At 44.3% G+C, this 25,562-nt stretch overlaps 1 protein-coding gene across 1 annotated transcript; it reads right to left on the bottom strand.

The window, feature by feature from the left end:
• Nucleotides 1–376: 376 nt before the first annotated feature.
• Nucleotides 377–15,911, bottom strand: LOC311100217 (lipase member H-like; the record flags this gene model as incomplete). The annotated part of the gene is made up of 10 exons (XM_084141034.1): nucleotides 377–461; nucleotides 7,239–7,412; nucleotides 7,526–7,634; nucleotides 11,124–11,213; nucleotides 13,783–13,950; nucleotides 14,078–14,167; nucleotides 14,267–14,368; nucleotides 15,016–15,124; nucleotides 15,232–15,602; nucleotides 15,854–15,911. The coding sequence occupies 10 exons, from the start codon at nucleotides 15,909–15,911 to the stop codon at nucleotides 377–379; spliced, it is 1,356 nt and encodes a 451-aa protein (XP_083997160.1).
• Nucleotides 15,912–25,562: the final 9,651 nt, after the last annotated feature.

Below are 25,562 nucleotides of genomic sequence, written 5' to 3'. Positions count from 1 at the left end.
GCACTGGAATTACCTAATGAGGTGGCTCTCATTCCAATGTCTTTCTAATCTATTTACGTTAATAAAATATTGTGTATGTAGTAGTGGTTTCCCCACAGATATTATACCACACAGTGGTCTCAGTGATAGAGACACAATCGTCATAGTACTTTTCAAGAATTAATAAATGAATACAATAGATAATTCATTAAAATCATCACACTTGCATGTATTTACAATGCTCTGGACTCTTACAAGACTTAAGCCACTGAATACAAGGACCTGAGGGTGAGTAGTATGTAGGCTACCTGGGTCAACCGCCTCACTCCATTTACCCAGAGAGCCATCATATGGCCACTGCTGACTCTCTACATTGTACTGTATGTCTGTTATTGTCTCAGAAGTTGGACTCCTCACAGGGGATGGATCTGAAGGTCAGCTCTCTGTTGTCCTCCAGGAGAACGTCATAGCAGCAGAGAGGCCTATGTGTGAGAGAGGGTGACATAGATGATTTAGTAAAAGGATAAGAGAAGTAAGATGAGAGGTGAAACTTTCATGCAAAATGCACAGGGGAAACAGTGACTTGACACTTATTCAAAGTCACACATTGTTAAAGCTACTATATCGCTCCTCTTGCGAATCGGTACTCAACCCCGACCTGCCTATATCACAGCAGTCAGTTATTCCTTGTCCCCGATCCCAAGAGGCCCGATAAAGGCTTCTCTGTCTTGACAACAGACTGGTCACAGCTAGGGTCTGGACTAAGCCTCGGCGCAAAGGGCCTTACCGAATAGCGAGCAATCCTCAGTCTAATGCCCATGCTACCTCCCCCTCTTGTGAGCAGGGCTTCTACCGTAAACATTAAGTACCAACCTCTCCTTGCCTGGCTAGGGCTAGACTGAGATCCTATACAGGCTCCTACTAATGCCTCACTTACGACAGCTGGGTGTGGAACCATTTCTAGAAACCAGGACTCTTAACTCCTCCAGCCAGAACTGTCAATAGACTAACTGAAATGTTTTGTTGTTTTAAGAGCGTCTTTGAGATTCTTGCTTTAATGAAAAGCGCTATACAAATTAAATCTATTATTATTATTAATATTATTATTATAAAATCCTCAATCAGCTAACTAGAACAAAAGTCGTGAGTAAAACGACATGCACTTGTGTGACTCTTTGATGGAAACAGGGTTGGAAATAATAAACGTTTATAAAAAATTTCACAACAGGCTTAAGAAGTCCTTGTGGTTACATTTAATCACGTGTACATGACAAATTCATTATTTATTTGACAATACATAATGCTTTTGGCGCCTTTAACTACATCCCCTTAGGCAACCCTATGCAAAATGGCTTTTGTTTAACATAATGTTAATGATAGGCTTTCAAGAAACAATAGACTTTCTCTCCCCCCTCAAGATGAAAAGGCTCTCAGAGCAAAGGAAAAATGTCTAAAATTGACTTAAAAGATTAAAGATTCCTTCTATGTGTTTATATTAAGTTGGCGTTCCAATTCATCCCAAAGGTGTTCGATGGGGTTGAGGTCAGGGCTCTGTGCAGGCCAGTCAAGTTCTTCCACACCGATCTCGACAAACCATTTCTGTATGGACCTTGCTTTATGCACGGGGGAATTGTCACACTGAAACAGGAAAGGGCCTTCCCGAAACTGTTGCCACAATGTTGGAAGCACAGAATTGTCTAGAATATCAATGTATGCTGTAGCGTTAAGGGGCCTAGCCCGAACCATAAAAAACAGCCCCAGACCATTATTCCTCCTCCACCAAACTTTACAGTTGGCACTATGCATTCGGGCAGGTAACGTTCTCCTGGCATCCGCCAAACCCAGATTCGTCCGTCAGATTGCCAGATGGTGAAGTATGAGTCATCACTCCAGAGAACGCGTTTCCACTGCTCCAGAGTCCAATGGCGGCATGCTTTACACCACTCCAGCCGAAGCTTGGCATTGCGCATGGTGATCTTAGGCTTGTGTGCGGCTACTCGGCCATGGAAACCCATTTCATGAAGCTTCCCGACGAACAGTTATTGTTCTGACGTTGCTTCCAGAAGCAGTTTGGAACTCAGTAGTAAGTGTTGCAACTGAGGACAGACGATTTTTATGCGCTACGCGCTACAGCACTCGGTGGTCCCGTTCTGTGAGCTTGTGTGGCCTACCACTTTGCCGTTGTTGCTCCTAGACGTTTCCACTTCACAATAACAGCACTTACAGTTGACCAGGGCAGTTCTAGCAGGGCAGAAATTAGATGAACTGACTTGTTGGAAAGGTGTCATCCTATGATGGTCCCACGTTGAAAGTCACTGAGCTCTTCAGTACGGGCCATTCTACTGACAGTGTTTGTCTTTGGAGATTGCATGGCTGTGTGCTCGGTTTTATACACCTGTCAGCAACGGGTGTGGCTGAAATAGCCGAATCCACTAATTTGAAGGGTCCATATACTTCTGTATATACAGTGCATTCGGAAAGTATTCAGATCCCTTGACCTTTTCCACATTTTGTTACGTTACAACCTTATTGTAAAATTGATTAAATTGTTTTCCCCCCTCATCAATTTACACACAATACCCCATAATGATAAAGCAAAAACTGGTTTAAAGAATTTTTAGCAAATGTATAAAAAAATAAAAAACGGAATATCACATTTACATAAGTATTCAGACCCTTTGCTCAGTACTTTGTTGAAGCACCTTTGGCAGCGATTACAGCCTCAAGTCTTCTTGGGTATGACGCTACAAGCTTGGCACACCTGTATTTGGGGAGTTTCTCCCATTCTTATCTGCAGATCCTCTCAGTCTCTGTCAGGTTGGATGGGGAGTGTCGCTGCACAGTTATTTTCAGGTCTCTCCAGCGTTGTTCGATAGGGTTCAAGTCCGGGCTCTGACTGGGCAACTGAAGGACATTCAGAGACTTGTCCCGAAGCCACTCCTACGTTGTCTTGGCTATGTACTTAGGGTCGTTGTCCTGTTGGAAGATGAACCTTCGCCCCAGTCTGAGGTCCTGAGCACTCTGGAGCAGGTTTTCATCAAGGATCTCTCTGTACATTGCTCCATTCATCTTTCCCTCAATCCTGACTAGTCTCCCAGCCCCTGCCGCTGAAAAACATCCCCACAGCATGATGCTGCCACCACCATGCTTCACCGTAGGGATGGTGCCGAGGCATGGGAGCCGGACGAGCCGGTCGAGGCGCGGGAACCTATCCTGCCTGACAGGCCGGCCGAGGCATGGGGAACCTGTCGAGCATGACAGACCGGCTGAGGCGTGGGAGCCTGATGAGCCGGCTGAGGCATGGGAGCCTGATGAGCCGGCTGAGGCGTGGAAGCAGAGATGGTTGTACTTTCGGGAGGTTCTCCCATTTCCACAGAGGAACTCTGTCAGAGTGACCATCAGGTTCTTGGTCACCTCCCTGACCAAGGCCCTTCTCCCACGCTTGCTCAATTTGGCCAGGCGGCCAGCTCTAGGAAGAGTCTTGGTGGTTCCAAACTTCTTCCATTTAAGAATGATGGAAGCCACTGTCTTTTTGGGGACCTTCAATGCTGCAGACATTTTTTGGTACACTTCCCCACATCTGTGCCTCGACACAATCCTGTCTCGGAGCTCGGCTTGGTTTTTGCTCGGACATGCACTGTCAACTGTGGGAGCTGATATAGACAGGAGTGTGCCTTTCCAAATCATGTCCAATAAATTGAATTTACCACAGGTAGACTCCAATCAAGTTGTAGAAACATCTCAAGGATGATCAATGGAAACAGGATGCACCTGAGCTCAATTTCGAGTCTCATAGCAAAGGGTCTGAATACCTATGTAAATAAGGTATTTCAGTTTTTTTATTTTTAATAAATTTGTTAAAATTTCTAAAAACCTGTTTTCGCTTTTTCATTATGGGATATTGTGTGTAGATTGATGAGGATTTTTTTTTTTTTAATTAATTTTTTTATAAGACTGTAATGTAACAAAATGTGAAAAAAGTCAAGGGGACTGGATCTTACTACAATAATTACGGATGATAATATTGTCCTTTACGCTTAAGCTCAATCGCAAAAACATGACGATTCAACACAATGTTACTCAACACAGATAGACATGTTTTTAGAAATAAATGTATACAATGAAGTATGCCCAACTATTGTCTGGGAAGCTCTTAAAGCATATATGAAGCATATAAAGCATACACTCTTCACATAAGAAAAAGATGACCCATAAAGAACTAGAAATACTAGAACAGAAAATCCACAACAGAACGAAAATGCAGTTTAGATAGAAATGTTGACACCCTTCACCAGTTGAACATTTTGAAGCTTGAATATAACACAATAAACACCTGATCTGCAGATTGCTGCCATAAAATCCAATAAATTAAGAAAGAGGAACATACCATCTACTGTATAACATTCAAACCCCAGATGGTAGCATAACAATGGATCCTTCTGAAATTGACTCAGTCTTGAAAACATTCTATCACAAACCGTATCAAGCCGAAAAACAAAAGTTCAAAGGAGGATATAGACAATTTCCTGAAGGCCATTTGACCAATGATAAGTGAACCAGAGATAATGTATATGGATATAAACATTACCTACATTATTATTATTATTGAACTGTTGGAGGCCATCAATAATCTACAAATTGGGAAATCTCCTGGTAATGATGGATTCCCAGTGGAATTTTATAGACACTTTCGTCCCAAATTACTATAGCCTATGTTACTTATACTCACAGTAGCTCTAGAGAAAAATGAACTTCCCCAGTCACTATGTTTGGCTACAATCCCCCATAATGCGGATCCTTCCGCCCAGTATCACTTTTGAATGTGGATTACAAAATCATTGAGGAGAAAAAAAAATTAAAAAGTTGATTCACTCAGATCAAATAGGGTTTTCACACAATCGCCGCCATTTTTTCAATATAATTACATTTACATTTTAGTCATTTAGCAGACGCTCTTATCCAGAGAGACTTACACTTACAGTAGTGAGTGCATACATTTTCGTACTTTATAATTCGTATTTTATAACTTTATAATCCATCATACCAAAAACTTGAATGCTTCAAAAGTGGCAGTATCAATAGATGCTGAAAAAGCATTCGATAGGGTGTAATGGGCATATTTGGTGGCTGTCTTAAAAAAGCTTGGTTTTGGTCCGGTTTCTATTTCCTGGATTGAACTATTGTACAAATTTCCCCAAAGCGTCTATACGAACACATGGTCAGATCTCTGAATTATTTAAGTTATCAAGAGGGACAAGACATGGATGCCCTTTGTCTAGTTCTTTATTTTCTTTAGTCACAGAGTCATTTATTTTACTACTGTTGGACACATACGGTGCTGTATCAGGATTCAAAGTGAATTGGGAGAAAACTGAAATAATACCCATTTGCAATTATGACTTCTCAAGCTTAGAAAGTACATTTAAGCGGAAATGGACAAAGACACATATGAAATACCTGGGAGTACTGATACCATGCCATCTGGAGGAGGCATATAAAATCAATTACTCTCCTTTAATAGATAGGAATGAATCTGATGTTCAGTGATGGAGATCTCTCCCTATTTCTATGTTAGGTAGGGTCAACATAATCAAAATGAATATATTACGAAGGTTGGTGTATTTTTTCCAGGCCTTGCCAGTTTCAATTCCATCCAACTTTTTAAATAGAATAAATGTCCTGCTCTCCAACTTTATTTATTTATTTATTATTTTATTTATAACCTCAATAGTCAAATTGACTGTTTTACACTTACTCCTATAAAGCTGGAGGTCTTGGACTACCTCATATGAAGATGTATTACTGCGTTCACTTAAACAATGGACAGCAGACTATCCTTGTGCATGGAGGAGTATCGAAGCCACAAATGTAATACTGTATGATCAAAAATATATTTACTACTTTGGGACCAAGGCGTTGAAGAAAAAAACAGACAATCCAATAATTCTCAATACCATTAATATTTGGGAACAACACTCTCACGAACACGTACATGTCAGTTGTTTTGACTTGTCTGAAGGTCCCGGTAGCAGTCGAAAAATATTTATGGAAGTATATATGGAGACTGTTTAGTGACAAAAATAAGGGGTTAAACACATGTAAACAAAATAAAAACGTGTTTCCTGATCTTTCTTATACCTCTCAGATATAGGGACTATTTGTTGTTCCATGTAGTGAATATGTTATTAAATGTGTTTGTATGGGCTAATAGCAGTAAGGCCAAATAACATTTTTCATCAAATAATTTTGTAATGTTATTTTTTTATACTTCAAGGGGTCTTAAAATTCAAAATCAGATAACAAAATTATCCTTGGTATGACCTTCTTAAAAAAATTCCCCCCTGGCTTAGACAGGGCTTAGACTGTTTAGTGTAAAAAAAAAAATGGGGTTAAATATGTACATAAAATATTTCCTGATCTTGCTTATATCTCTCAGATATAGGACAGACACTTCAGAACAAACTTCCGTTAGATTTTTTGGGGGGACTATCTGTTGTTCCATGTAGTGAATCTGTTATTCAATGCGTTTGTATGGTCTAATAGCAGTAAGGCCAAAAATACTTTTTCATAAAATATTTGTTTCTATCTTTTTGGGATACTTCAAGGGGTCTTAAAATTCAAAAACAAAAGGAGGGTGGTTGGGATGTATGGACGTATAATGTGATGGCATGTTCGAATCATCATAGACAAGTTTAGCTGCTTAGCAAATTTGCAACTACTTACTACTTAGCATGTTAGCTAACCCTTCCCCTAACCCTAACCTTAACCATTTAACTTAACTCCTAACCTTAACCCTAACCCGTAGATCTAGCGTTAGTGTTAGCCACCTAGCCACTTAGCTAACGTTAGCCACAACAAATTGGAATTCGTTAACATATCATACGTTTAGCAAATTCATAACATATTGTACGTTTCGCAAATTCGTAACATAAACTGCTTTTCTAAGTGTAACATGTACACTTTCTAAGTATGCCTCGAACTGCAGATACACAGGATGTCGTTATCTAAGTATAATTTCCTGTTGCAACAACATACCTTTTACTCTTCTCTCAACCCCAAAAGATCCCTTTCATCGGCAGTATTTACATTTCCCTTAACACAAGGTCTATTTAACATTTCCAATTTTAATCAAATTATAATTGCTAACAACATTTTCCAACAACATGAAAGGGAAAAGTAGAAGAAAAGATGTTACATGTAGAAAATAGGTGACAAGTGAGAGAAGTCCTAGCTGAAAGAGGATGTGACATAACACTGACCTGTCTTCGCGCTCCAGGTGTGTGAGACGGATGCGGAGCACCCGTAGTTTGTACTTAGGTTGAAATACATTCACCCTGGAGAATTTGATTGAGATCTTGTGGACTTTCTGAAGGTCTTTTTCAAACTGGGCCAGTAATCGGGTCTCTGAGTACTTCTTAAAACTGGATGCTTTACTGAAGAAGGAGAGCATATGAGATGTTAATGAGGTTCTCCAGAGTGTCTATCCATACCGTATGTACAGTATGTGTCGTTTTGAGAATGATACAGTGAGAAAATAGTTACCTACTGGTTTATTGTTGCCTCTGTCACCTCACTACCATTGTGTAGTTTGATGGTGATGTAGCCCCAGAGAGTATCATGGTTCCATGTTACAATGTCCACCCAATAGTTTGTCTCTGAGTGAGAGAGTGAGAGAGAGAGAGAGAGGAAAATACATCAATGAATTTGATTTCCTCTGACCAATGACCTATAATGCCTTGCAAAAGTATTCAACCCCCTTGGCATTTTTCCTATTTTGTTGCATTACAACCTATAATTTAAATGGATTTTTATTTGGATTTCATGTAATGGACATACACAAAATAGTCCAGATTTGTGAAGTGAAATGAAAAAAATAACTTGTTTCAAAAAATTCTAAAAAATAAATAACGGAAAAGTGGTATATGTATTCACCCCCTTTGCTATGAAGCCCCTAAATAAGATATGGTGCAACCAATTACCTTCAGAAGTCACATAATTAGTTAAATAAAGTCCACTTGTGTGCAATCTAAGTGTCACATGATCTTGACTTCCTGATTTGTTATTTGTTTGCATGTTTGTCACACTTAAATGTTTCAGATCATCAAACAAATGTAAATATTAGTCAAAGATAACACAAGTAAACACAAAATGCAGTTTTGAAATGAAGGTTGTTATTATTAAGGGAAAACAAAATCCAAACCTACATGGCCCTGTGTGAAAAAGTGTTTGCCCCCCCCTGTTATAACACAACTCAACTGTGGTTTATCACACCTGAGTTCAATTCCTCTAGCCACACCCAGGCCTGATTACTGCCACACCTGTTCTCAATCAAGGAATCACTTAAATAGGACCTGCCGGACAAAGTGAAGTAGACCAAAAGATCCTCAAAAGCTAGACATCATGCCGAGATCCAAAGACATTCAGGAACAAATGAGAAAGAAAGTAATTGAGATCCATCAGTCTGGAAAAGGTTATAAAGCCATTTCTAAAGCTTTGGGACTCCAGCGAACCACACTGAGAGCCATTATCCACAAATGGCGAAAACATGGAACAGTGGTGAACCTTCCCAGGAGTGGCCGGCCGACCAAAATTACCCCAAGAGCGCAGCGACGACTCATCCAAGAGGTCACAAAGGACCCCACAACAACATCCAAAGAGCTGCAGGCCTCACTTGCCTCAGTTAAGGTCAGTGTTCATGACTCCACCATAAGAAAGAGACTGGGCAAAAATGGCCTGCATGGCAGAGTTCCAAGACGAAAACCACTGCTGAGCAAAAATAACTAAATAATAAGGCTTGTCTCATTTTTGCCAGAAAACATCTTGATGATCCGCAAACCCTTTGGGAAAATACTCTGTGGACTGACGAGACAAAAGTTGAACTTTTTGGAAGGTGTGTGTCCCATTACATCTGGCGTAAAAGTAACACCGCATTTCAGAAAAAGATCATACCAAACAGTAAAATATGGTGGTGGTAGTGTGATGGTCTGGGCCTGTTTTGCTGCTTCAGGACCTGGAAGACTTGCTGTGATAAATGGAACCATGAATTTTGCTGTCTACCAAAAAATCCTGAAGGAGAATGTCCGGCCATCTGTTCGTGACCTCAAGCTGAAGCGAACTTGGGTTCTGCAGCAGGACATTGATCCAAAACACACCAGCAAGTCCACCTCTGAATGGCTGAAGAAAAACAAAATGAAGACTTTGGAGTGGCCTAGTCAAAGTCCTGACCTGAATCCCATTGAGATACTGTGGCATGACCTTAAAAAGGCAGTTCATGCTCGAAAACCCTCCAATGTGGCTGAATTACAACAATTCTGCAAAGATGAGTGGGCCAAAATTCCTCCACAGCGCTGTAAAAGACTCATTGCAAGTTATTGCAAACGCTTGATTGCAGTTGTTGCTGCTAAGGGTGGCCCAACCAGTTATTAGGTTGTAGGGGGCAATCACTTGTGGGTTTGGATATGGTTTTCCCTTAATAATAACAACCTTCATTTCAAAACTGCATTTTGTGTTTACTTGTGTTATCTTTGACTAATATTTAAATTTGTTTGATGATCTGAAACATTTAAGTGTGACAAACATGCAAACAAATAAGAAATCAGGAAGGGGGCAAAAACATTTTTCACACCAATGTATACACCTGTTCTGAAAGGCCCCAGAGTCTGCAACACCACTAAGCAAGGGGCACCATGAAGACCAAGGAGCTCTCCAAACAGGTCAGGGACAAAGTTGTGGAGAAGTACAGATCAGGGTTGGGTTATAAAAAAATATCCGAAACTTTGAACATCCCACTGAGCACCATTAAATCTATTATTAAAAAATTGAAAGAATATGTCCCACAACAAACCTGCCAAGAGAGGGCCGCTCACCAAAACTCACAGAAAAGGCAAGGAGGGTATTAATCGGAGAGTCAACAAAGAGACCAAAGATAACCATGAAGGAGCTGCAACGCTCCACAGTGGAGATTGGAGTATCTGTCCATAGGACCACTTTAAGCCTTACACTCCACAGAGCTGGCCCAGAAAAAAGCCAATGCTTAAAAAAAAAATAAGCAAACACGTTTGGTGTTCGCCAAAAGGCATGTGGAAGACTCCCCAAGCATATGGAAGAATGTACTCTGGTCAGATGAGACTAAAATTGAGCTTTTTGGCCATCAAGGAAAACGCTATGTCTGGCGCAAACCCAACACCTCTCATCACCCCGAGAACACCATCCCCACAGTGAAGCATGGTGGTGGCAGCATCATCCTGTGGGGATGTTTTTCATCGGCAGGGACTGGGAAACTAGTCAGAATTGAAGGAATGATGGATGGCGCTAAATACAGGGAAGTTCTTGAGGGAAACCTGTTTCAGTCTTCCAGAGATTTGAGACTTGGACAGAGGTTCACCTTCCAGCAGGACAATGACCCTAAGCATACTGCTAAAGCAACACTCGAGTGGTTTAAGGGGAAACATTTAAATGTCTTGGAATGGCCTAATCCAATTGAGAATCTGTGATATGACTTAAAGATTGCTGTACACCAGCAGAACCCATCCAACTTGAAGGAGCTGGAGCAGTTTTGCCTTGAAGAATGTGCAAACATCCCAGTGGCTAGATGTGCTAAGCTTATAGAGACATACCCCAAGAGACTTGCAGCTGTAATTGCTGCAAAAGTTGTCTCTACAAAGTATTGACTTTGGGGGGGGGGGTGAATAGTTATGCACGCTCGAGTTTTCAGTTTTTTTGTCTTATTTCTTGTTTGTTTCACAAGAAAAAATATTTTGCATCTTCAAAGTGGTAGGCATGTTGTGTAAATCAAATGATACAAACCCCCCAAAAATCTATTTTAATTCCAGGTTGTAAGGCAACAAAATAGGAAAAATGCCAAGGGGGGTAAATAGTTTCACAAGCCACTGTAGTTACAGATCTCTGTATGTTTCCATTCAATGAATATGCACAGCAACATATTTTAACAACTTTTACAGAGCTCTTGTTAGTCTTGCTATACTGTACATTTTGCCTGATCATTGAAAATAAGCCAGGCATGCAAAGCTAGACCAGGAAGACCGTCACAGAAAAACGACTGGCCATTACGTACAACAGTATTCCCAGCAAGTCTCTCTTTAGAGAGGTCAAATGTGTGTGCAAGCTGATGATTATCCACTTACTGCAGTATGGAGTCTGTTTATTGGTGGTGAAGAAAGCCTTGGTTTGCCGCAGAGGCACCAGAGAGTTTTTCCACTCTATGATATCATAACCTGAAACAACAGATAAAACAGCCATGTTATGTCTACTTGAAGGGACACTGCCTTCCAAAAAATAGATTGAAGAACTATGGTTGCGATTAGACAGGTATCTCTGAAAAAGATCTGATGTGATTGGTCAAAAGAGCAATTAGTGGGGGAAAAAATATCAGAATTGGGCTGCCTGTGGAAAAGCAGCCTATGTGTGATTCAGTAATGTACATTAGCTTAATTAAGGCCTTGATTTTGACGATTAGGGAAACTATCACATCTTTATGTGATTACGTACACTACCAGTCAAAAGTTTTAAACACCTACTCATTCAAGGGTTTTTCTTTATTTTTACTATTTTCTACATTGTAGAATAATAGTGAAGACATCAAAACTATGAAATAACACATATGGAATCATGTAGTAACCAAAAAAGTGTTAAACAAATCAAAACATATTTTATATTTGAGATTCTTCAAATAGCCACCCTTTGCCTTGATGACAGCTTTGCACACTCTTGGCATTCTCTCAACCAGCTTCATGAGGTAGTCACCTGGAATGCATTTCAATTAACAAGTGTGCCTTCTTAAAAGTTAATTTATGGAATGTCTTTCCTTCTTAATGCGTTTGAGCCAATCAGTTGTGTTGTGACAAGGTAGGGGTGGTGGGTATACAGAAGATAGCCCTATTTGGTAAAAGACCAAGTCCATATTATGGCAAAAACAGCTAAAATAAGCAAAGACAAATGACAGTCCATCATTACTTTAAGACATGAAGGTCAGTCAATCTGGAAAATGTCAAGAACTTTGAACGTTTCTTCAAGTGTAGTTGCAAAAACCATCAAGTGCTATGATGAAACTGTGAAACTGGCTCTCATGAGGACCGCCACAGGAATAGAAGACCCAGAGTTACCTCTGTTGCAGAGGATAAGTTCATTAGAGTTACCAGCCTCAGAAATTGCAGCCCAAATAAATGCTTCACAGAGTTCAAGTAACAGACACATCTCAACATCAACTATTCAGAGGAGACTGTATGGATCAGGCCTTCATGGTTGAATTGCTGCAAAGAAACCACTACTAAAGGACACCAATAAGAATAAGAGACTTGCTTGGGCCAAGAAACACGAGCAATGGACATTTAGACCGGTGGAAATTTGTCCTTTGGTCTGGAGTCCAAATTGGAGATATTTGGTTCCAACCCCGCCGTGTCTTTGTGAGACGCGGTGTGAGTGAACGGATGATCTCCGCATGTGTATTTGCCACCATAAAGCATGGAGGAGGAGGTGTTATAGTGTGGGGGTGCTTTGCTGGTGACACTGTCAGTGATTTATTTAGAATTCAAGGCACACTTAACCAGCATGGCTACCACAGCATTCTTCAGCGATACGCCATCCCATCTGGTTTGGGCTTATTTTATTTTTACCTTTATTTAACTAGGCAAGTCAGTTAAGAACAAATTCTTATTTACAATGATGGCCTACACCGGCCAAACCCGGACGACGCTGGGCCAATTGTGCGCCGCCCTATGGGACTCCCAATCACGGCCGGTTGTGATACAGCCTGGAATCGAACCAGGGGGTCTGTAGTGACGCCTCAAGCACTGAGATGCAGTGCCTTAGACCACTGCGCCACTCGGGACTATCATTTGTTTTTCAACAGGACAATGACCCAACACACCTTCAGGCTGTGTAAGGGCTATTTGACCAAGAAGGAGAGTGATGGAGTGCTGCATCAGATGACCTGGCCTCCACAATCACCCAACCTCAACCCAATTGAGATGGTTTGGGATGAGTTGGACCGCAGAGTGAAGGAAAAGCAGCCAACAATTGCTCAGCATATGTGGGAACTCCTTCAAGACTGTTGGAAAAGCATTCCAGGTGAAGCTGGTTGTATTACAGGAAGGGGTCGCAGTTCCGGAGCGACCCACTAGGTGTCATCCTCCGACAACCTTAGGCACCTCCTCACTCACAGTCTGGACTAATCAGTATCCTATTGGTGTCACCTGTGTCTACCTGTTCACCTGTGTATTTATGTCCTGTGTTCCCTTGCTCAGTTTTCTCTGTTCGTTTCTGTATGTCCAGCAGTACTACTCAGTGTCTGATCGGAGACCTATGTACAGGTACTTGAGAAGTGTTCTCCCTGTTTCATTATTTGTTTAAGTCGTTGGTAGGATTTTGTATTTTGGCTGTCAGCCGGTTTTTGGAGACTTATTTGCTCCGCCTTTCTTTTATCGTAATAAGTCCGTTATTTTGAATTTTGGCTTCGGGACCACCAGTAAAGATCCTTGTTTCACCATCTCTGCCTACGGCCTACTGTATATCCTGCACCGCACCTGGGTCACACCTCAGAATGCCAAGAGTGTGCAAAGCTGTCATCAAGGCAAAGACACTTTTTTGGTTACTACATGATTCCATATGTGTTATTTCATAGTTCTGATGTCTTCACTATTATTCTACAATGTAGAAAATAGTAAAAATAAAGAAAAACCCTTGAATGACTTGGTGTTCTAAAACTTTTGACCGGTAGTGTATGTGATTAAAAAAAGCTTTTAATGAGATGAAACTCATGAATCTAATGGGAGTTAGAGTGCCCACCAAATACAGGGCATCCGGCAGGTTTGAATTGATCACAGTCCATGCAAAGTCCGTCCAGGAAGTCAGTGTAGGAGGTGCAGGGGAAGGCCCTGATGTTACAGGTCCGGTTCAGGGAACCCAGATAGAGGAGCACTGATCTCTGGTGGTCACACTTAAAATAGCCAGACCCTGGGAGAGTAGGAAGGGGAGAACTGAGGATGGACCTAGGACATCAGTGATGTATTTACCATTACAGGAATAAACTATGTGATACACATATATCATTTGAAGGACGGGCTCTTACTAAGCGACTTACCTGAGAAGATGGTCAGTGGACAGCCAGGCTGGTCGGCTCCACCATTAGCATAGAAATCAATGTGGCCCAAAGGCTTCCTGAAACCAAATGCTGGTAACGCACAATGAATACGTGACAGAACAGGAAACACATCACATGACTACATGATTCCCATTGTCGTAAACCAAACAGGCAAGCAGAGGCACATACCGTCCATGTCTGTGTGCACAACGTCCACAAACTGTGCATCTGTAGGGTCCAGACGATCCTCTGGGGGTTTCCCATTGAACTGAGGCCCCGCTGGATCTAGAGCTGATCAGGTCAACATCAGATCAGTACAGATGTAGGATGTTAATTTGATCAAACTTGTAGTGTATTCAAGGTTTAAAAAGCCTTCTAAAGTCTGTAATTTCCACTTTAAAATGTCAGACTTGTTTTGCCCTAACGAGAAATGTATCAACCCCTACAAAAAAATGCCATTAATTATGATCCACATAATAATTAACATTTCCTGTTGCTGCAGGATTATTTTCCTGCTGTAGCAAACTGGCTCAAATTAAGCTCCTACATCTGTACATGTATAGGATACATGTAAAGGTTTAAAAAGCCTTCTAAAGTTTGTAATTTCCACTTTAAAATGTCAGACTTGTTTTGCCCTAACGAGAAATGTATCAACCCCTACAAAAAATGTCCATTAATTATAATCCACATAATAATTCACATTTCCTGTTGCTGCAGGATTATTTTTCCTGCTGTAGCAAACTGGCTCAAATTAAGATCCTACATTTTTTTAAATGTTACCTTTATTTAACTAGGCAAGTCAGTTAAGAACAAATTCTTATTTTCAATGAAGGCCTACATCTGTACATTTACAGGATAAATGTGGGTATAATAAAATGTCAGTATCCATAATATAAATGACTAAGAAGAAACAGAAAATCTATTCTGTTGATTCTAACCTGTGATCCTTCCAATTTTGCCATTGAACTTGGCTCCAACAAAGCCTGTGATGTGAGCTCCTAGACTGACCCCAATCATATGGATGGAACTAAGAGAGGCACCATTCTCCTGACACAGACAAAACAGGCAAAATAGATACTACACTGTTAGTACAAAGTAATACGTTTGGCCCTTATCAAATATGTCAGGTATTCAGACTAAGCACCCATTCTTACCTGCATGTTTTGGATGAAGGCAGCGAGGTTGTCCGCTGTATCTCGTGTGTAGGCCACAACTTTCAGGTAGTTGATATTGGCAGCTCCGCGGTTCCAGTCCACCACCAGGACATTCATGTCTCCGCGGGCCAGCAGCTGCTCTATCATGATATTCATCCAGTTGGGCGGAGCGCCCGTAGGATGGTAGCCATGAACGATAAAAGTGGTGGGCTTGGTGAGGTTGAACTGGGGCTGGGCTGACAGGTTATGGTGGGACAGCTCCTGACCACAGGTCAGATTAGCTCTGGTGTACAGTAACAGCTTCACATACAGACTGGTTCCAATGATAGCGTGATGAAGGTTCAGATAAGTGAACACATCACATTCATGTGCTGGAGACAGGGTTATTCAAGGGGAAAGAGAGTCAGAAAGGAGAAATCACTGTCATTGCTGATTGGGAAGTAACATAAGCAGTCTTTCCTTTAAGTGACTGCTTACACAGCCTATTTATGTGATGCTTTAAAGTTTCCAAATGGTCTGCCAATAGCTGGGGGGCTATTATTTGATATCCCCACCCTATGTGTGACACAGTTAAAGTGCACTTAATCAAGTGTATATGTGTGTGTGTGTAAGGTCACCATACCTCTATATATCTCAACAGATCCCAGCAGCAGTGCCAGGAACCACCAAATGAACATCATTCAGGTCTGCAATGGTTACAAAATGTCATAAAACAAGGTGAATATCTTTCTCCAACTATTGTAAAGTAACACTATTTGATTGTACATTAACATGATGATCTGAGACCAGTTGACTGAGCTGAATATCTCTGTCCATCTCTCTTACATTGTGTGATTATGGTGAATTTGTGTACTACTGGGCATGCCATGGTGCTGCATTTGCTTCACCGCATCATTAAGGGCATGTGTAAACTTCATCATTAAGGGCATGTGTAGAGTAGGTAAAAGAGGGAAGATTTCGAAATGGGTGAGTTCTCGGAAGCTAGTGAGCAAGTGTATGCTCTTTTACATAAAAGTGTAGGTTAACAGCAAGGATAAAACAATATCACGATATGCCTTGCTCAACCAATAATGATATCATATCACATTATTGATATTGGTGCCCACCACTAAGACAGCACAGACACGTTCCTAATTAGTAGCACGGATGTAAGCACATTATCATTGCATTCTTTGGAACTGAAATTACAAGAACTTCCCAAAGTTGCCTCACCCTCCCGTCTACAGTTTCACTTCGTGTTTACATGAAAAATGGATCCAATCTTTGTTTTAGTACAGTTCTTAATAAGACGTATGCCTAGGGAAAATGTGTAAGCCTATAGTATGCATAAAAGTAAGTGTGTGTATGTGTGTGAGATAGAGAGAGAATGAAAGAGCTAAAAAGTAATTTGGTAAATGGAAAAAAATTGTTTCAGACCATCATGACCTAATGCAGTAAAGACACCGTTGGTGCACGCTGTGACAATGACATTGCTTGGCCATCAGTGTGAATCCTTGTGGTTGTGTTCAAAACTGAAAAAATGTGGCATGGGTCCTCAGATCCTCAAAATGTTCTACAGCTGCACCATCGAGAGCATCCTGACTGGTTGCATCACTGCCTGGTTTGGCAACTGCTCAGCCTACGACCGCAAGGCACTACAGAGGGTAGTGCGTACGGCCCAGTACATCACTGGGGCCAAGCTTCCTGCTATCCAGGACCTCTGTACCAGACGGTGTCAGAGGAAGGCCCTAAAAATTGTCAAAGACTCCAGCCACCCTAGTCATAGACTGTTCTCTCTGCTACCGCACGGCAAGCAGTACCGGAGAGCCAAGTCTAGGTTCAAAAGGCTTCTTAACAGCTTCTACCCCCAAGCCATAAGACTCCTGAACAGCTAATCATGGCTACCCAGAATATTTGCATTGCGATAATGCCATTATCCATATTGTACAGGCTGTAGTCTGCCCTGCCAACAATCTACTCTATTATAGAATAATAATACTGCTGGGGGTTAAAAATATGGAGTATGAGAGAAATAAGCAGAGAGGAATTGAGACATTGTGGAAGTCTTACCTTGTTGTTACCTTGGGAGCACTGGTTCCCTGGGCTCAGTGTGTCAAGAGGTCCAGAGCACTCTATTCATGTCTGCGTATCTGTGTGTCTGTGTTCAATAGAGAAAGTGAAAGAGGTGAGACCGCAGAGCAATATAAACTCCCACTGTTCCCCACATCTCTCTACTCTCACAGGCCTGACCACACCCCCTGACCCAGGACATCTTGAACTCTTATTTACAATGACGGTCTACCCCGGCCAAACCCAGACGATGCTGGGCCAATTGTGCGCCGCCCTATGGGACTCCCAATCACGGCCGGATTAGTTGACACATTCCTACTCAGGTTGCTGAGATAGCTATCTATCAACTCTGCAACCTGCTGGTAGAACAATCAGAAGAGATCTTGACATTTTCACTTGCCATAAAAACACAATTGTCTCTTGTCAGAAGTTTTAAATTTTATTAAGAGAATTAGAAATATATACAGTACCGGTCAGAAGTTTGGACACTTCTACTCATTCAAGGGTTTTTCTTTATTTTTACTATTTTCTACATTGTAGAATAATAGTGAAGACATCAAAACTATGAAATAACAAATATGGAATCATGTAGTACCCAAAAAAGTGTTAAACATATCAAAATACATTTTATATTTGAGATTCTTCAAAGTAGCCACTCTTTGCCTTGATGACAGCTTTGCACACGCTTGGCATTCTCTCAACCAGCTTCATGAGGTAGTCACCTGGAATTCATTTCAATTAACAGGTGTGCCTTATTAAAAGTTAACTTGTGGAATGTATTTCCTTCTTAATGCGTTTGAGCTAATCAGTTGTGTTGTGACAAGGTAGGGGGGGGGGGGGGGGGGGGGGTATACAGAAGACAGCCCTATTTGGTAAAAGACCAAGTCCATATTATGGCAAGAACAGCTCAAATAAGCAAAGAGAAACAACAGTCCATCTTTACTTTAAGACATGACGGTCAGTCAATCCGGAAAACTTTGAACGTTTCTTCAAGTGCAATCGCAAAAACCATCAAGCGCTATAATAGACTTCTCAATTTTTCAGGGCAGCCATTTCGCATCAGGACATAGACAAAACTTTTCTATTCACAATACTTGCTCTCTCTACATGAAGCAGGATGTGTTATTAAAGTAGCTGTTGTTTCAGCTGTTTAGGGAAAACAAATCCCCCCCACTGCCCTGGCCTATGCCAGGATACCTCCGATGGGCCCCTACACGACCCCCCTGTATCAGCCAGGGTCAGGCCCCCCTGCTCCCCCTTCCCCCAGCTCAAGAAGCGGACAGCTTACCAAAGAGAAGGGCCCAAGAAGCAGACAGCTCACCAAAGAGAAGGGCCCAACAAGCAGACAGCTCACCAAAGAGAAGGGCGTAGCAAGTAGACAGCTCACCAAATAGAAGTGAAGCCTACCAAATAGAAGTGAAGACCTTAATTTACTGTGATGGATGATTTGAAGGAGTCAGGCGCAGGAGGGTAAATCACAGAATACAGAGTTTATTCCGGAGTACAGAGTTACGCAGGATAGCGTCAAACAGTCCAGTGCGCAAAAACAGACGCACTGGAACAAAACAGTCACACGGGGAAAATATACCCCAGCAATACAAAATACACGTAACTCAACCAAGCTACTCTCTCCTCACATTAAACAATCACCCACAAGGACAGGGGGGCAGAGGGAACACTTATACACGTACTAATGAGGGGATATGAACCAGGTGTGTGTAATAGACAAGACAAAACAAAACAAATGGAATGATGAGATGTGATGCGGCAGTGGCTAGAAGGCCGGTGACAACGAACGCCGAAGCCTGCCCGAACAAGGAGAGGAGGCAGCTTCAGAGGAAGTCGTGACAGTACCCCCCCTTGACGCACAGCTCCAGCAGCGCGCCGACACCGGCGTCGGGGACGGCCAGGAGGACGCGGAGCAGGGCGAGCGGGATGGCGACCGTGGTAATCCCTCAACAGGGAGGGATCGAGGATATCCCTCACCGGGACCCAGCACCGTTCCTCGGGACCGTACCCCTCCCACTCCACGAGGTACTGAAGGCCCCCCACCCGACGCCTCGAATCCAGGATGGAATGGACGGAGTACGCCGGGGCCCCCTCGATGTCCAGAGGAGGCGGAGGGACCTCCCGCACCTCAGACTCCTGGAGCGGACCAGCCACCACCGGCCTGAGGAGAGACACATGAAACGAGGGGTTAATACGATTATCATGGGGAAGTAATAACCTATAAGTAACCTCGTTGATCCTCCTCAGGACTTTGAACGGCCCCACAAACCGCAGAATCAGTTTCCGTAGGGAGCCTCGGTCTGGCTCTGGTGCCACGGTGCCAGAACTGGTTGGTAACCTAAAACACATTGGAATGGCGTTAGGTTAGTGGAGGAGTGACGGAGAGAGTTATGGGCATATTCGGCCCATGGCAAAAACACTGACCACTCCCCCGGCCGGTCCTGGCAGTAGGACCGCAGGAACCTACCCACATCCTGATTTACCCGTTCCACCTGCCCATTAGACTCGGGTGGAAACCAGAGGTCAGGCTGACCGAGACCCCCAGACGTTCCATGAATGCCTTCCAGACCTTGGATGTGAACTGGGGACCCCGGTTACTGGTACCCCGTAATGCCGGAAGACATGTGTAAACAGGGCCTCCGCAGTCTGCAGGGCCGTGGGGAGACTGGGCAGAGGAAGGAGGCGGCAGGCCTTGGAAAAGCGATCCACAACGACCAGGATGGTGGTGTTACCTTGAGAGAGGGGAAGATCAGTCAGGAAATCAATACGTAGGTGAGACCATGGCCATTGTGGAACTAGTAAAGTCTGTAACTTACCCGCTGGGAGGTGCCTAGGTGCCTTACTCTGGGCGCACACCGAGCAGGAGCAGACATACACCCTCACGTCCTTAGCCAAGGTAGGCCACCAGTACTTTCCGGTCAGGCAGCGCACTGTATGACCGATACTTGGGTGACCAGATGAGGGGGACGTGTGTGCCCAGTAGATAAGACGGTCACGGACAAGAGCAGGCACGTACTGCAGCCCACCTGGTCACTGAGGTGGAGATGGCTCTGTGCGTAATGCCTGCTCTATATCCGCGTCCATCGCCCATACTACCGGCGCCACTATGCAGGAGGCCGGGAGTATTGGGGTGTTGTCTCTGGGCCTCTCCTCTGTGTCGTACAGCCGTGACAGTGCGTCTGCCTTCACGTTTCGTCGTACCCCGGATGTATGATAGAGTGAAATCAAACCGGGTGAAGAATAGGGCCCACCTGGCCTGGCGAGGGTTCAGCCTCCTCGCTGCCTGGATGTACTCCAGGTTACGGTGGTCCGTTCAGTTGAGGAAGGGGGTTTTGCCCCTTCGAGCCAGTGCCTCCACACGGTCAGGGCTCGGAAAACAGCCAACAGCTCCCGATCACCAACGTCGTAGTTCTTCTCTACCGGGCTGAGCTTCTTGGAGAAGAAGGCACAGGGGCGGAGCTTGGGTGGCCAGCGCCTATCCCTACCTCAGACGCATCCACCTCCACTACGAACAGTAGTGATGGATCGGGGTGGGCCAGTACCGGAGCTGAGGTGAACAGACCCCTCAGGTTACTGAAGGCCCTATCAGTCTCAGCAGACCAGTGGAGCCGGGACGGCCCACCCTTCAACAGAGACGTGATGGGAGCTGCGACCTTGCCGAAGCCCTGGATAAACCTCCGATAGTAGTTGGCAAAGCACTGCACCTCCTTTACCGTGGTTGGAGTCGGCCAATTACGCACGGCTGAAATGCGATCTCCACACCTGAGGTGGTAATGCGGTATCTGAGGAAGGAGACGGACTGTTGGAAAAACAGACACTTTTCTGCCTTGGCATAAAAGTCATTTTCCAACAGTCGGGCCAGCACTTTGCGAACCAGGGACACATGCTCGGCGAGCATAGCGGAATACACCAGAATGTCATCGATGTAGACCACTACACCGCGACCAAGCATGTCCCGAAACACCTCGTTCACAAAGGACTGGAAGACGGATGGAGCATTCATCAAACCGTAGGGCATCACCAGGTATTCATAATGCCCCGTGGTTGTGCTGAATGCTGTCTTCCATTCGTCCCCCTCTCGGACACGAATCAGGTTGTACGCACTCCGGAGATCTAATTTGTTAAAGAAGCGCGCCCCATGCATTGACTCGATCACCGAAGGAATGAGGGGGAGAGGATAACTAAATTGTATCGTCTCCTTGTTCAGTGATCGATAATCAATGCAAGGGCGCAGACTGCCGTCTTTCTTCTTCACAAAAAACAAACTCGAGGAGGCGGGCGAAGTGGAGGGATGTATAAACCCCTGGCGCAGGGAATCGGTGATGTATGTCTCCATAGCCTCTGTTTCAGCCTGTGACAGGGGATACACGTGACTCCTGGGAGGCACAGCGTCTACCCGGAGGTTTATCGCGCAATCCCCCGCCTGATGAGGTGGTAACTTGGTCGCCTGCGTATTGGAAAACGCGTGCGCCAAATCGAGGTATTCGGGGGGAATGAGCACGGTGGAGGTACTGTCTGGACTTTCCACCGTGGTTGCACCAACGGAAACACTGAGACACCTACCCTGACACTCTCACGACCACCCTGTGAGAACCCTCTGCGGCCATGAGAAGGTGGGGTTGTGGAGTGCTAACCAAGGAATACCTAATACAACAGGGAAAGCAGGAGACTCAATAATAAAAGACGTGACTTGCTCGTGATGAGTCTCGTGGGTAACCATAGTGACTGTTGCTGTCACTTCCCTAACAAACCCGGACCCTAATGGTCGACTGTCAAGTGCTCTGATGGGGAGTGGAATGGATAGGGGAACCAATGAAATGCCTAGACTGTGTGAGAATGACCTGTCCATAAAGTTCCCAGCTGCGCCTGAATCGACTAGCGCCTTACACTGGGGAACTACAATGTGATCAGGAAAGTGGATGGGTAGGGTACAGTGCGCAGCAGAGGGCTCTGAACGAGTGTGGGTGTTCGATACCTGGGGTGACGCGAGAGTGCCCTGCCTGCCGCCTCCAGACCCAAAAGAACGCTGACGACATCTTACGTTGAAATGTCCTCTCGTGCCACCAGAGTGACACTGGCGCTGTCGTCCTCCGCTCTCTCGGATCGCTGCTCTCCCCAGCTCCATCAGCTCATGATCCGAGTCGGGCGGGGTTGGAACGGGCAGACCCCCTCCAGGATGCCAGCAGATTGTCCAAGCGGATGGCCATGTCCACCAGTTGAGCGGAGGACGACAGCGCCAGAGTCCGGAACTCCAGGGCGAAGTCCTGCGCGGTCCTCGTCCCCTGCCTCAGGTGGACCAGCCGCTCGCCCGCCTCTCGACCCTCGGGCGGGTGATCGAAGACAGCCCGAAAGAGGTGAGCGAACTCCCCGTGGTTGTCCAACGCGGCTCCTCCTTCATTCCAGACCGCGTTGGCCCACTCCAGGGCTTTCCCCGAGAGGCAGGAGATGAGGACGGACACCTTCTCCCGCTCCAATGGGGACGGGCTGATGCTGGAATAATAGAGCTCCAGTTGGAGGAGGAATCCTTGGCAGAGAGCAGCTGTTCCGTTTATGGATCCCTCTGGGTGCTGGGGTGTGGGTGGCTGGATCCGGTCGCCCAGCTGGTCTCGACAGATCGGGTCCTCTCCTCCCCAGGCGTTGGACGACCTGGAGAACCCGATCCATCGCTTCTCCCAAGCTGGCTAGCATCGTCGTATGCTCCTGGACCCGTGCCACTCCAGGCATGCGCTCCTCTCCCGCTGACTCCATAGTCGGTGGGTGATTCTGTGATGGGTGATTTGAAGGAGTCAGGTGCAGGAGGGTAAATCACAGAATACAGAGTTTATTCCGGAGTACAGAGTTACGCAGGATAGCGTCAAATAAGTTGCTTGACTAAGTGTTTTTGTGTTTATAGGTGTGTGGCTACCCTCCTGAGCAGTACCCTCTGAGTATCACCCCTCCCCAGCCACACTACTATGTCCCCCCTTCAGCCTTGTGTCCCCCTATTGCCCCCCCACTGCCTTGGCCTATGCCAGGATACCTCTGATGGGCCCCCACACGACCCCCCTGTCCCAGCCAGGGTCAGGCCCCCCTGCTCCCCCTTCCCCCCAGCTCTACCCAGCCTAAGAAGCAGACAGCACACCAAAGAGAAGGGCCCAACAAGTAGACAGCTCACCAAAGAGAAGTGCCCAACAAGCAGACAGCTCACCAAAGAGAAGGGCGTAGCAAGCAGACAGCTCACCAAATAGAAGTGAAGCCTACAAAGCTGTGCAAACACAAGAGAAGCAGGGAGATCAGACACAGACTGCAGAGGCACAAAGTGAGCACGTGCATATAAATAAACAATTAGCATTTAGCACCCACATACATTCTTACACTTGTAGCATATGTTCAAGACCTTAATTTACTGTGATGGGTGATTTGAAGGAGTCAGGCGCAGGAGGGTAAATCACAGAATACAGAGTTTATTCCGGAGTACAGAGTTACGCAGGATAGTATCACACAGTCCAGTGCGCAAAAACAAAACAAAACAGGCACACAGGAAAATATACCCCGGCAATACAAAATACACGTAGCTCAACCGAGCTACTCTCTCCTCACATTAAACAATCACCCACAAGGACAGGGGGGCAGAGGGAACACTTATACACGTACTAATGAGGGGATATGAACCAGGTGTGTGTAATAGACAAGACAAAACAAATGGAATGATGAGATGTGATGCGGCAGTGGCTAGAAGGTCGGTGACGACGAACGCCGAAGCCTGCCCGAACAAGGAGAGGAGGCACCTTCGGAGGAAGTCGTGACATTTACTAAGATGCCCACAAGCTGTGTGGCTGCTGTGAGGATGGCCCTTATTCTCAGCTATGGCTTTACAACCGCACAAACACTGTAAAACCATGAAAGACTATCTGCTCTTGAATATAGCCCACAGTATGCCTTTGAATATCCCAATTAATCTGTTTACACCGTTTTGTTTCATATGCTCTTAACTGTTTTTCTGTCTAATGTTCTAGTGTGTTTAGACCAAATAAATTGCACTTTTCTTGTAGGAACTTCAATGTTTGGCTAATTGATTTATGAGTTCAAAGGGTGTTTTGAGCCACGGAAAAGTGGAATGTCAGTAGAACTTCTAGCTGTGTGACAGAATTAAGCATAACAGTAGCGAACTCTGAAAAGATCTGACCGTTAATAATTTACTATGAGGATGCATGTTGTATGATGTTCCTGAAGGTATTCTCTGTCAGAGAGGACAACACTGAGGGAAGTCACTATCAGAGGGTGTCTTCTGTGATAATAATAATAATATGCCATTTAGCAGACGCTTTTATCCAAAGCGACTTACAGTCATGTGTGCATACATTTTTACATATGGGTGGTCCCGGGGATCGAACCCACTACCCTGGCGTTACAAGCGCCATGCTCTACCAATTGAGCTACAGAGGACCACCCAAGGTGGTATTAATAGCTCACTCACATACGCTGAACAAAATTATCAACGCAACGTGCAACAAGTCAGTTACCGTTCCGTGTGACTCAGTTGGTAGAGCATGGCGCCAGGGTTGTGGGTTTGATTCCATGAGGGACCAGTATGGAAAAATGTGAAAATGTATTCTATTGTAAGTCGCTCTGGATAAGAGCGTCTGCTAAATGACTTAAATGTAAATATAAGGAAATCATTCATTTAAAAAATATAGAAATAATCATTAGGCCCTAATCTATGGATTTCACATGATGGGTAATACAGATATATATTATTTAAAAATAAAAAATAAAAATAAAAGTAGGGGCGTGGCTCAGAAAACCAGTCAGTATTTTGTGTGACCACCATTTGCCTCATGCAGCGCGACACATCTCCTTCGCATAGAGTTGATCAGGCTGTTGATAGTGGCCTGTTGAATGTTGTCCCACTCCTCTTCAATGGTTGTGCGAAGTTGCTGGATATTGGCGGGAACTGGAACACACTGTCGATCCAGAGCATCCCAAACATGCTCAATGAGTGACATGTCTGATGAGTATGCAGGCCATTGAAGAACTGGGACATTTTCAGCTTCCAGGAATTGTGTACAAATCCTTGCGGCATGGGACCGTGCATTATCATGCTGAAACATGAGGTGATGGTAGCGGATGAATGGCACGACAATGGGCCTCAGGATCTCGTCACAGTATCTCTGTGCATTACAAATTGCCATCGATAAAATGCAATTGTGTTCATTGTCTGTAGCTTATGCCTGCCCATACCATAACAAAACCGCCACCATGGGGCACTCTGTTCACAACGCTGACATCAGCAA

Source organism: Coregonus lavaretus (genome assembly GCF_964263955.1).
Source record: "Coregonus lavaretus genome assembly, chromosome: 24".
NCBI lineage: Eukaryota > Metazoa > Chordata > Actinopteri > Salmoniformes > Salmonidae > Coregonus > Coregonus lavaretus.
The sequence above is the reverse complement of the archived record's forward strand: the minus strand, read 5'-3'. Positions and strand labels throughout refer to the sequence as shown.